General features: G+C 28.5%; 1 protein-coding gene across 1 annotated transcript; it reads left to right on the top strand.

The window, feature by feature from the left end:
* Positions 1-12,504: 12,504 nt before the first annotated feature.
* On the top strand, positions 12,505-14,062 carry LOC100215030 (F-box/LRR-repeat protein 7). Its single transcript, XM_065819893.1, has one exon. It carries the CDS (start codon positions 12,613-12,615, stop codon positions 13,960-13,962), a length of 1,350 nt encoding a protein of 449 aa, XP_065675965.1. The 5' UTR covers positions 12,505-12,612; the 3' UTR covers positions 13,963-14,062.
* The last annotated feature ends 377 nt before the right edge of the window (positions 14,063-14,439 follow it).

Below are 14,439 nucleotides of genomic sequence, written 5' to 3'. Positions count from 1 at the left end.
TGAATGGCTTTTAGTGAATGATTAAAAGCAGTGAGTTCCAATAATGAAACCACCTATTAATCATTTTAACAACCTTTGCTGTTATTGTAGAGTGGTTTGAATGCAGCCAGTTCTGTCGTACCCTCTTAAGAGCATCGGCTTTATTTTCTGCTGACTTTACCAGAAAATGTTTCAATTTTATACTGCACTCCTTCAAAAGGTCTTCAATTAACGACAACTGGGGATGGACAAGTGGTTCTCCAAGACCGTGTACTCGAACGGGTTTGTCATAGACAATTAAGGAGTTCAACCAACCGACAACAGTAGCCGAATCACACTTTATGGTAATGCAATAGAATCCCTATTTTGTTGCTAGATTAATTCCCTTTATCACAACTTCTAACTCTGCAAGAATTATGTGAGCCATATCATCTTATTTCCTCAGCCACGAACAGTCTTCTACTATTTCCCCAGCCACTTCCAAGACTATGCTTCCAACAGCAAAACTGCTTGCATCGCACCACACTGTTGCTTCAGAAGTGTTTTTGATGTTCCATGACTCATGAACAGGATCTTCTTTTGTAAGTCTTTCATTTAAACTGCTTACTAATTTAACAACACGTTCGTTCACTAAAGAGTCCCATCCACAACTACTCGAAACCCTTTTTAGATAGCTGCACGAAGGGCGCAACCAATTTGCTATTGGAAAATGTCAGGTCAGCTATCCGCACCAAGAAAAGATTTGCTGACGTGTCATTATTCTTTCAGGAACTTTGGATATGTGGTCACATTTCCAACAGACTTGGTTGCATTGTTTGTACACTCGCAATCCAAGCACACGACCACCGGCAAGTTTTTCTGGCAACTTAGAATCCAAGTCATATTTTTTTAAGAGTTCTTGAACTCTGCAACTTGACACTATGTTATTATTGACAATAATATCATCAATAAATGAATCCGTCCCAGACTCGACAAATTTATCTAAGGATAATACCTTTTTTAAGATTTTAGTCATTATTCTGGGCGCCACATTTAAACCAAAACCCAATCTTGTTAGACAGTAACGCTGCCCTTCATATTCCACAAATTGATATTTCCATAATGCTTCGTCGACACGAATCTGTAGGTACGCTTTCTTTAAATCAATTATCTCAAGATTTTCTCCCAACTTTCTCCAGTTGCCAAGTTTGGTACTGCAAACATTGCCATTTGCAGTATGACTGGATACAAATTGATTCAACTCCCGGTAGTCAATCACCGGACGTACTTTTAATTTGTTTCGTTGAATTACTGCCATCAATGGAGTGATGCATTTACATCTCCCGTCAAACGGTTTCAGCCATCCATGTGTTATTCATTCACTTATTTCCTTTGCGTACTCACTTTTAACGTCCTTTTATTTTTCTTTCATTGACATATACGCATAGAGTTGACGGTTTTAAATTTTGTGGGAAGCCACTTGCACAAAAACGGGTAACTTCCCTTCCATGTTTTTTGAGTTTGTACACTTTTGATAGCTGTGCAGGGCCAGGTGATTGTCCATTCCACACACAAAACACCTCTTCTTCTCAATTTCTTCGCTACAGTTTCGACTGATATGTCCATCCTCGCCGCAACGGTAGCAAGTTATGGTATTTTTTCCGCGTCTTTGAGGAATCTGTTTTGGACTGGATGGCAACAGGGTTCACGTAACTAAAAAAACGCAAACTTTTTGATTTTTCAGCGATCTGATACAGCGACATTGTTGATATTGAGCATGCAGTTTGCAGCTGTTTTCTTGCTTCGTCAGGTGACCCGAGAATGAATGCGCACCTTATCGACTCTTCGCTTTCGTGAGATGATATTACTTGCTCAACCTTGTTAATTTTGCGAGATATACGTCAACGGACCCGTTCTCTTTAAGACGGCGATTTACGAATTCTTCGTATGCTATTAGCGGAGAAGCAGAGAAGGCAGTAGTCAGTGCATTTTTCACTTCATTGTAGTCTTCTTTTATCTCATCACTAAGACCTTAACAAACGGCAAACGCTCCGCCAGAAAGAAATAAGGGGAGCACCACATGCAAGTCATCAACTTTTTGAAGTTTTGCTACCAGTTCCAATTTCTGTACCCATTCTGAAAATTCACCCGAACCATCGTACTGCGACACCAAATCCGCGAACTTTATCACAATGCTCATTGCCGAAATAGCTTTTAATAATAAATCTATATTTGTTTTTCTCACTCTCTTCGTGAATATCTTTACTCATTGAATATACATTTGCAAATACCCCCGAGGGTATAATAAATATTATAAATGTTATATAAAATGTAATATATGACGCACCCACAACGTTCCTTCTGTCGCAACACAATAATAGTTTATATATAATGCAGTTGTTTACACTAACTACAGTTTACATATAATGCAATTATATACACTAATTACAGTTTCTGAGGCTTTGTTTCTGCGCAACCACTGTGCCATAGCTGCTCCTAATATTGCTATTATGATTTATCTAATATTTCTACCTAATTTACCATCTATTTCTAACTAATAGAAAATAAATTCCAAAAAGTAAAAAGTTTTAACTTGCTTGGTAGATATTTCTCGAATGACCGTGTGTATATTCAGAAGGCGCTCTTTAAAGTTCAAAAAAGCCTAGTAACTAATTAAAACTACTTTAAAAACGAAAGTGAAATGACAGCAATATTAAATTACAGTAGTGATATTAAGATTATAATAGTTTCACCATTGCTGGATGATGATTCAGCAATGGTGAAACTTCAAGTTAAAGAAAAAAGTTAGATAAGTGTTTTTTAGTAATTTATTATATATATATATATATATATATATATATATATATATATATATATATATATATATATATATATATATATATATATATATATATATATATATATAAATATATATATATATATATATATATATATGATGATGAATTTGATAAAGCTGTGTATAAACTTTTTTTTATTTTAAATATATTTTGATATAATTAAATATTTATTTACATAATATATAGTTATATATTAAGGTAACAATATAAGCTTTAAACAATTTAATACATAAGAAAAGGATTTTATACCATAATCAATCAATCAATCATTTCACTTTATAAAGTAAATACAGAGTTAGGGTCAGACATAAACAGTTATTTAACTGAAAAAAACGTGACAACCTACAAATATTCATTATAAATTAAACTTGAAAACAACTTGAATTTTACAGGCATAAAGGATTAGGTCAAAACGACACGAAAAACAATTATTGAGATAAATAACATTTTTAAGAGATTGTAGAGGATTTTAGAGTCAAATCTATTAGATTGGAAATAAACTATTTTAAGTGATTTGTTTTGAATGTTTTCAATGATCTTTGTATACTTTGAATTATATATAATATAGGAAACTAATTTTTAAAAGTATTTATGATAGGTACTTCTAATAAAGATAGGTCCTAAAGCTTAAGATTCTTTAAAGATCTACCTCAAGTCTTTAGGTAGATCTATAAACCGATATAGATATTTATTAAAGGTATTCTTTAATAAATATCTAATCTATAGGTATTCTATCTTTAATAAATATCTATATCGATTTATAACAACATCCTTAATCTAAATTAAAGAGAACTATTGTGAATGCACTTCTTTAAAAACATATAACACTTTAGTTCCAGTAAAATCAATGTAAATAAATTAAAATCTCTAACTTGAAATTATATACGTGTATAATTTCTCCTCGTGAAAAAGTGAAATTGCGCTCTGTAAATTAGAAGCTATACTAAAATATTTGGTTAAAGTCCGTAATTTAGAGTTACGGAACTAATCCTTATCATAAATACGGACAAAATCATATAAAATGATGTGACTTTTTCAAAAGTCTTATAAGTATAGGTAAAAAACCGTAATTTATTGAAAACGGATTTTCTCCGTAACATAACAACGGAAAATGTCTGATAAATACTATGGAATTTTTTTACAGTGTAGAAGTTTATTGGTTGAAGTTTAAACTTAAAGCAACCCTTTTATAATATTTCGATACAATTTTGAGTGCCACTTTAACAAATAGTTAGAGCACTTAAAGTTAATTTTTATTAAAAAATTCTTTCAAGATACCCGGTACCAGGTATTGCAACAAAAAGGCTGGATCCGGATACCAGGTAAAACAGTCGAACTACCAAGTCTTCGGGTCCGAACCGGGTACCCAGCACACCACTACTATTTTCATATTTTGAAACTATTTATTAAGAATAAAAAAAAAAGTATAAAAACATAACAATAACTTTTTTTGAATGCATGTCGAAGAAACAAAGTTCGTCTACTGTATTGTATATGTTATACGTTTTTTTTTTTTTGAAGTTCCTTTTTGTCAATAGTATACATATATTTGTATATATGAACTATCTTCTCTTGTGGCATCAACTAAAATTCATTATCGTGTTACTCATCATTCAATTAAGTCTCATCCTTTTTTTGTGACCGTTCCTAAGTGCTACAAAAGTTTTTTTGTTGAAACTCAATATTTTAAAACTTAATTTTTGTAAAGCTTTGTTATATTCGTTTATATTTGTTTATTGCTTCTTTATATCATTTATTTCTTCAAAAAGATTAAAAACATAATCAAAATATGAGAAATTGGATATTTGAAATAATGAAATGGATACTTAAAATAATCGCAAACTTATACACATAAAAAAACAAACAGACGTTGTGTTATAAAAACAGGTGTTATGAAAGTTTATAAAACTATTCTTAGTTGATGATATGAGTACATCTGAAGTATTTATGATTAAGGAACACACACCGAAAATTTCAGTAAAAAGGTTTTCTAAATTTTGATATATCAGGTTTTGATGATGCAAAAAAATTTTGAGATATCAAGATTTAAATTGTCCGAAATCATTTTTCAATACCAGTATTTCGGTACTGAATAATTTTAATACCGGTATAATACTGGTGTTGATTTTTTTTCTCTTAAACACGTATTCTACATTAAAGCGAGTAACTTAATGCTATATTTTAAATCAGTACAGGGCATTTAAAAAAAAATATATCACGCACAGAAACTCGTAAATGTTTTGTCTATTATTTCTATGATAATAACAATGGCATCTCCAACTTATCTTTATTTAATTCTAATCTATATAAATATTTTGTTTACAAAGAATGGTATTCATAAGAATAAATTAAGTTTAAAGCGGAACAGAAAAACGCAAATTTTAGATACTAGAAAAATAAACTTTAATTCCTCATAAAAAATAAGTTACAGCAGCCTACTTTTTTATAAATAATGTTTTGAATATTAGTAAAAATTTCCAGAAAGTTACAGGATTGCGTTACTATCAAATTATTAGAGAAGTTGAAAATTTGTCGATTTAATGCTTTTTTTTATATAAAAATTATGATTTATAAGAATTATTCATATATTTTAAGGTATATGCTGGTGTAAAAGGAAAGCTTCAGGATTACGCGTATTTGCTTGCATGCTTTTTAGTAATATAGTTTATTTACGATTGCTTGCCCCTGCTATTTGTATTTATATTATGGTTTACAACTTGAATAAATTTGTTTGGCAAAAAAAAAAGTGTAGTTATTTTTATGAAAATAAATTGCTTGTGAGTATTTCAAGTGAAATATTATATCTCTACCACTCATATTTAATATACTTCGATGAGAAGCAATTATCAAATATTTCTGGTTAGAGTAAGAGAGAAATACTGCATATTTTTCAAACTTTTGCGTCATTAACACTCAGACAAAATAAAATGATAAGTATATATATATATGTATATATATATATATATATATATATATATATATATATATATATATATATATATATATTTATATATATATATATATATATATATATATATATATATATATATATATATATTTTTTACATTTATACTTATAACAAGTCGTCTACGCAATGAAAAAAACTAACTTGAATTATTCAATCAAGAACATTTCGATTCCATCAATAAAGAACTACAGAATACAATTACTTGATAAAACCGAAGCATTAAAAAAAAGAATGAGATGGAAAGCTTTCTTCTTTCTTAATAAAGATCAAAGAAGTAAGGAAAATAATTTTTATAACATTTACGGCATAGAATCATCAAATTATCCCGAACAAATTTCTGATATGTCTGCATTTGAAAACGACCTTATAGATCTTATAAAAAACATTAAATTTCGTAAAGTATACAATAATTTCCAAAACAAGTTAAAAGATGGCATATCTACCATACGCAATAGTAAACTTACATATACTTTTTCTGATAAAACATCCAACTTATATAATATATCTAAAGAAAATTATACCCATTTGCTTACAAATGCTATCACCTCAACATACAAAAAATCGAATACAAAAATAAAAAATCAAATAAATAAAGAAGGTAAACGGATATTAAAAAATCACGACGCTTTCAATAAAATCGACATTAATACTTCTTCAAATTGTTTTATAAAATTAAAAGATCATAAAGAAAACTTTACAAATAATCCAACTGTCCGTTTATTAAACCCCGCCAAAAATGAAATCGGAAGAATTAGTAAAGTTAAGTTTCCAATATAAACGCTGAACTTGCAAAGAAACTTCATCTCAATCAGTGGAAAAAAACCCAAGATACCACAAACTGGTTTAATTGCATCAGTGATAAACGCCTTTATAAATTCCTTATTTTTGATATTGTTGATTTTTACCCTTCGATAACAGAAAAACTCCTTAATAACGCTATTCGTTTTGCCGAGCAACATCTAAACATAAACCTAACCTAACCAAAAAACATTGATCTATCAGGCAAGAAAATCATTATTATTTAATGATGACAAGTTTGGATAAAAAAATCAAGCGGTTTATTCGATGTTTCAATTGGAGCATTTGACGGTGCTGAAGTTTGTGAACTTGTGGGAATATATCTTTTGTTTCAAATTGCACAATTTTATAATAAAGATGATTTCGGATTATACCGCGATGATGGTTTAGCAATTTTAAAAAAAATGAGTGGCCCCTAAATGGAAAAAATCAAAAAACATTTTGTTGAAATATTTAAAAAAAACGAACTCACTATATCAATAAAGTGCAATATGAAAATTATAAATTACCTTGACGTCACATTAAATCTTAATGACCATACTTTCCAACCATATTCTAAGCCCGGAAATTCTTTAAATTCATGCTGATTCGACCCACCCACCTAATATTTTAAAGCATTCAGTTGAGTTAAGATTGTCTGCAAATTCGTCAAGTGAAGAAATTTTCCAAAGATCTACTGCTATGTACAATGACGCGCTATTAAGATCCGGTTTTAATCACAAACTTTCATATCACCCTAATTTAAATTTACCTCATACCAAAAACCGTAAACGCAACATCATATGGTTCAACCCTCCTTTCAGCAAAAATGTTAGCACTAATATAGGAAAAAGCTTTTAATAACCTTGATCAACAAACACTTCCCAATAAATCACAGACTCCACAAAATTTTTAACAGAAACACGATAAAAATAAGCTATAGCTGTATGTCGAATATGAAGTCTTTTTTAAACGCACACAATCAACAAATTATGAACAACGAAAAAATTCCACCTAAAACCAACTGCAATTGCCTTAATAAAAATACCTGCCCTTTATCAAACCAATGCTTAACAAAAAACATTATATACCAAGCCAATATAAGTTCCAATAATCCTACTAACACTCCTGCCAACAAATCCTACATCGATATAAGTGAAACACCATTCAAAATTAGATATGCCAACCATATAAATTCATTTAACATTCTAAAGTACAAAAACGACGCCGAGCTATCAAAAGAATTTTGGAAATTAAAAGATGCTAACTTAAACCCAGTTGTTAAATGGAAAATAATTAGGCAATGCAATGCTTACAACCCAACCACGAAGTCCTGCAAACTATGCACAAACGAAAAATATGAAATTCTATTTTCCAAAAATAAAAATCTACTAAACAAAAAAAGTGAAATGCTATCCAAGTGCAGGCATCGAAACAAATTTCTTCTCGCCCTATTCGACACGGGTGATTGATCAATTTTCTAATTAATATTGTTTGTTTGTTTGTTTTGACGTCAGAACTCATTCCATTGCTTTGTTATGTTTTTTCTGTCAATTTCTGTATTTTGTATTTTTTAACGGTTTTTTCTTAATTTAAAGAATAAAATATGCCTGATGATTGCCGAAGGGCATGAAACTTTAAGTTCCATCACAAAGTTGTATTTTTTCAAATAATCAAACTCTTTATATATTATATATATATATATATATATATATATATATATATATATATATATATATATATATATATATATATATATATATATATATATATATATATATATATATATATATATATATATATATATATATATATATATATATATATATGTATATATATATATATATATATATATATATATATATATATATATATATATATAATTATTCAGGTAGCCTAAAATATGATAAAAATATTTGTTAAAATTGTTCTTTAAGAAAATCATAATAGCAGAAACGTGTCTAGGGGATGTCTGCTACGTCGTTGGACCTATCCAAAAAGAATAAAATAAAAGTTTTTTTATCTTGAAAATATTGTTGTGGAAAAAAAAAACTTTTACTATATATATAACAATTAAAACCAAACTACAGCAAAAACTATTATAACCATTATAACCATTAAAAACTACAGCAATAACTAAACAAAATTATCCACGGTTAATTATCTGAAACGGTAGGAAAGAAATTTTAAACCAGAATACATAATTTTCATAATTTCGCGATTAATAATAAAAAACAAGTTAAATATTTTGATGGTGGTTAAACTAACTTTTGAGTTGCATAACTTAATTACTATTAAATACTATTAACTTTTTATATTTACTATAAAATATTTTTATATTTTATATTTTACTTTTTATATCTACTATTAAATACTTAATTACTATTATAAGTATTAAAAAGAGTATTTTAATGTATACAAATTTAGTTGTTGATTTTTTCTAAATTTATTTTCTGCAAGGTTGTTTAATAATTTCTTGTTTTTTATTATATATAAATTTTCAATATTCTATTTGTAATAAATGTGTGAATATTATTAAGAAAAAAAAAGACAAAAAAAAAAACGATATCAGAATGTATAATGTTAATCCGTTAGAGAATTATGAGAGAAAAGCATCTCTTCCTTTAAAGTTAGACATATCTGACATTTTAATACCATTATAATGTAATGATTTTATGTAACAATTTTATGAATATGTTTTTATATTCACGGCAACGTAAAGCGATTCTTGATGATGAGACCATTTGGTCTTCTGCAAGTTTTCCGTGTTCTTTTCACAGTGTTATAGAGAATTTATTATTTTTGTTAAACCACTTTGCACTATTTTGTTTTTATTTATATATTCACCGTTAATGAATCTTTATTATGTAATTACGGATTTGTAATATTGGGTTGAGGAATAATTCATAAGCGTTTTTTTCAAATTTAAAAATGCACGCAGAAATAAAATGCATTGGCAAAATGTTTTATGTTGTTTGAAAGAGAATGTTTTGCTCTACAAGATAGTGTGTTTTGATTTGTTAGTTTTTTTTATTTTTGTGTATTTTCAGATCATTAAAATGGAATGTCAAGTGGACAAAACTGAGCATTTTCGACACCATTTGCTTTTTGCATTTAATCGAGGTGTTAAGGCCGCCGAAGCTGCTCGTGATATTTGTGCTGTGTATTGAGAAGGAGCAATGCCTGAAATGCGGGCGGTACTTTCAGCACAAATCTCACGAGCAGCTTCGGCGGCCTTAACACCTCGATTAAATGCAAAAAGCAAATGGTGTCGAAAATGCTCAGTTTTGTCCACTTGACATTCCATTTTAATGATCTGAAAATACACAAAAATAAAAAAAACTAACAAATTAAAACACACTATCTTGTAGAGCAAAACATTCTCTTTCAAACAACATAAAACATTTTGCCAATGCATTTTATTTCTGCGTGCATTTTTAAATTTGAAAAAAACGCTCATGAATTATTCCTCAACCCAATAGAAAAAAATACAAGAATACAAGAAGAAGCTGTTTAAAATTCCATCGATAGAATTTAGTCTTTGTTCCTTAGCGTTCTTAGATAATCGAGCATTTGTGTTCTTGGATAAGCATTCGTGGCAAAACAAATTAAGTTTCTATATTCAGATTTTGGACTTATTAAGTATAAATTATTATTTCGCCAAATTGTCCATCTCCATATGAGACTTCTGAAATTTATTATCCTAATTGTTTTCAAAAGGCCTTCTTCTTAACTTAAGAAAATAAGGAAAGCCCTTTGAAAACAATTAGCAAAAACATTTTAATTTTTTTCATAACTTAAGTCTTAAGTTATGAAAAAAATTAAAATATTTTTGCTGCCATTTTCTTTACAACATTTTAATAAAAACTATTAATAATTTTTCTTTGGATATTATGAATAGATGTGAAATCATAGCATGGATACTTTACAAAAGTTTTTTATTTCTACGGTTTTCTGTCTTGAAGAATATCTTTAAATATCAATAGTACATTTAATCGTGTAACCTCTTCTACTGCTTTTTTTCTACAGAAGTTAATCACAAGTTTTGATTTTATTGTTGCACTGTGTATAACAAGAAATGTTTTTGATTTAGTTCTCAATTAGGTCATAGTGCAGGCAAGTAATAATGATATTTTTTATTGTTTGAATCTTATTCAAGTATTAAAAGATATTGTCTCCAATTAAAAGTTTGTTGATCAATACCTTCAGATATGCTTTGAAAAAGCCTAAAAATTGCATTTTGAATTATTTTAAATTGGTTATCACTGTTCCTTTGCTAGACCATCAGAGTACTGAGTTTAACGCAATGTTCGATGATACAACTTTAAAGCGTTATAAAGCACCTGTTTTTTAGTTTCTTCGTTCAAACTTTTAGTTTCTTCCAAAATGATTGCTGAAATTCTGTATTCTAATTATACTAGTTGGAAAGACCACATTTCTTTTAATGTCTATTATATATCAGGCTTATTAAATCATTTACCAAAGACTTGATTAGGTTTATTTATTGTTGTCAAACCAAAGGCATTGTTACCTGTGGAAATTTGGTTAAATTTCACTTAACTGGCTGAATCTCGTAAACTAGCTCCTATCTAACAATACTGTTTTAATAACAAGTTTGTTATAAACATCTGTGAATTGTGTTTTAACTATAATACAAATATAATAAAAGTTTAATTTGGAAAAATGTTTTATCTATCTTTTGTTAAACAGCTATTTTCATAGCCAGACATCTTTGTAAAAACATTATCTAGCATTGTACAGTTATTACATTAAGTTTTTAGACTCTAGGTCAGTATTTATAAAGATAATTTATATCTAAAAGTTATTTACAAAATTATATTAAAAAATTTACACCGTAAATTTCCGAAAAATTTTTTTTGCAAGATAGTGTGAGGATGCAAAGGTTTTTGTCAGTCGTTATGAACTTATAAACAAGTTTGTTCCAATGTAGTTAATAAAAAAAGTATTTTGTACCTTATAAGTTTGATTTTGTTATAAATAAAATTTATAAGATCTTGCGCCTACTATGGATTTACTATCATGGTCTATCAAGGGAGGGGCATACTTTTTTTTTAGACCTACCCCAAAAATTTCCTGTACATGCCCCTGATAATAGTATGCATATTGCTATAAGTCTTGGCTTCTAATTGTAAAAGCAAAGAGAAATAAAAAATCACGCACAGAAATGATAATACCCTGCTTTGTTAATAGAAGGAAGAAAGAGTTTTACTTTTAAATTAAACAAGTTTTATCTTTAATTAAAAATTTTTATTGATAAATTTTTATAAAAAAATCAATTAAACAACTTATCATTTCCTCTTTCCCAAACTCTTGAACTAGCGTTTATTTATATTTTCATTACAAGCTGAACAAGCGTTATTTATCGCGCCTAGAAATTTTAAATATTCCATTATGTGTTTTACATGAAGAAAGCGATCGCTGTACATACATTTTTCAATACCGGTATTAAGCCAACACAATCCCGGAAATTTGGTACCTAAAAAGTCCGGTAATACCGGCATTCCGGTATCGGTACTAACGGTTTTGAAGATACAAAAGAAAAAATATAATTAAAAAGTTATGAAAACAATGAACAAATGCTTTCTATGAATAGAAAATATTAGCAAAAATGTTTATCTGACCAATAAAAAATGTTTAAGTAACGTAATATTAGTAAGTATTTTATGCGAAATGTATATGCTTTCTAAAAAAATAATAAATTTTGCATCAAATATTAAAAAAAAAACTCAAATTTGTTCAAAAAATTGAGTATTTTTTTCTAAATGGCCATCTTAAAATATGCGTGAAGTGATTTCTTATCAAAGCTTAGATCACACGCGCTTTTAATTCTTTTAGGAAAATGTAAATAATTAATACTGTTACTTGATTGTTAAACTGAAAGAAATTACAATCAAGTACATTTAAACATACAATAAAATGATTTATTTGTGAGTTTCGTTAATTTCACACGTTTAATTTTACTGATTTATTCTTGTTTATTAAAAATATAATTGTTTAATAGCGATTTAGCATCAATCAAAGTTATTTAAAATGTCAGCTTTATTTCCTGATTTTATATTGTTGAAAATATTTGGTTATTTGTCGTTGAAAGAACTTATGACTGTTAGACGTGTTTCACAGCGCTGGAGATATATATCTTGTGATAAAACATTTTGGAGAAGAATATCCATCAAAGAAATGGGTGTATGCGAACTTTTGGTTACCGATAAGATTGTCAGTTGTTTAACTAGCTACAGCAAAAATATCGAGTTACTCTCTTTATGCCATTGCTTAAATATAACTGATCAAGCATTAAAAAAAGTCTCTTCCAGTGTTTCAAGGCTTCGTTTTTTAGATCTTAAAGGATGCGCAAAAGTTTCAGATAAAAGTATAGAAATTTTATCGAGGTCATGTTCATTTTTAGAATCTGTTAATTTAATGGGTACATTAGTAACCTATGTTGGTTTAAGTTATTTAGTAGAAAAAAATAAACACATCACTGAGTTAATTGTGTCATCGTTTTCTCTCACAATGGATTCGTTAAGGTGTATTTCTCAAAGCTGCATAAACCTGATACATCTTGAGGCCGAGTCTTCTTTAACTTTTATCAATGAAAAAAATAAATCAGTATTATCATCTGATATGATTCAAATCTTGTCAAAATGTTGTCGTCAGTTAACAATACTTATACTGAACTATGATGAATGCCATCTGACAAACTCAGATCTTATCATGCTTGGAAAATATTGCCAAGATCTTGAGTGCTTAGAAATTTATTTAGACTCTGATAGTTGGTTATCAGATGAAGGTCTTGTAAACTTTTGCTTCTGTGTACCCAACTTGCTTGCTCTTAAATTAAATGAAACTAAAGTGACTGATTATACACTCTTTGCAATTGCTAGTAACTGTTCTGATATTGAAGCGTTAACACTTGGTGGTTGCGATGGTGTTACAGATCATGGTTTTTTGGTATTATTTGAAAATTGTAAAAACCTTTTAAGCTTATCTTTAGGTGTTTGTAATAGCACTAGTGCAAGCATTTATTTCATGGCAAAATCGTCATGCGCTCAAAATTTAATTCATTTATCTTTGCAAAGTTGGAAGATTAATGACAACGATCTACTTTGTATTTCAAAAAATATTCCGAGTCTGAATTATCTTTCAATTCTGAAATGCAAATTTTTAACAAACATTGGACTAAGAGAAGCAGTAGTACATTGGAAGTATCTGAACGAGTTAGATATCTCTCATACAAACTGCGCAACATGTGATTTTGATCTTTTTCATCTTGCTAACACTAGTAAAGATCTCTTCAGGATAGCAGTTTACGGCTGCCACGGTGTCACTAAATCAGGTATCAAGGCGCTTCAATATATATTTAATATTTGTGTTGAAAACTAGATCTAAGCTTATAAAGCTTTAATTTTTTTAAAGTTATTTGTACTTTATACATAATAATTTATACTCAAACTTATTTTTTTTACAAATTTATTCTCGAGTTCTTAATCGAGTTCTTAATCGAGTCCTTAATCGAGTCCTTAATCAAGTCCTTAATACAAAGAGGAAAATTAAAGTTTATATCTCAAAAAGTTTATATTTCAATATTAAAAAAATGAAAATCGGTCTTAATAAATTGAAAACAATTATTTTTATCGTCGATAAAAACAAAAAATTTTCAGTGGCTTTAAAAATCGTCGACCTAGTAAATTTTCATTTGTTGAAAATGAGCTTTTTGTTTATTCTCAACAAAGTATTATGATAAAGTTACAAACAACGAAATTCTAGTTGTTAGAAAATACTCATTTTCTAACAGGTGTTTTTTTCATAACTTCAAAAGGATTTGATATGCTGGTATCAAGCTATACCAGCATATCAGTT

This window comes from Hydra vulgaris, chromosome 15, assembly GCF_038396675.1.
Source record: "Hydra vulgaris chromosome 15, alternate assembly HydraT2T_AEP".
NCBI lineage: Eukaryota > Metazoa > Cnidaria > Hydrozoa > Anthoathecata > Hydridae > Hydra > Hydra vulgaris.
This window is presented reverse-complemented; position numbering and strand designations above follow the sequence as displayed.

What these genes read in the sequence shown, in the direction of transcription:
- LOC100215030 (XM_065819893.1), top strand. Translation starts at nt 12,613, where the DNA reads ATGTCAGCTTTATTTCCTGATTTTATATTGTTGAAAATATTTGGTTAT.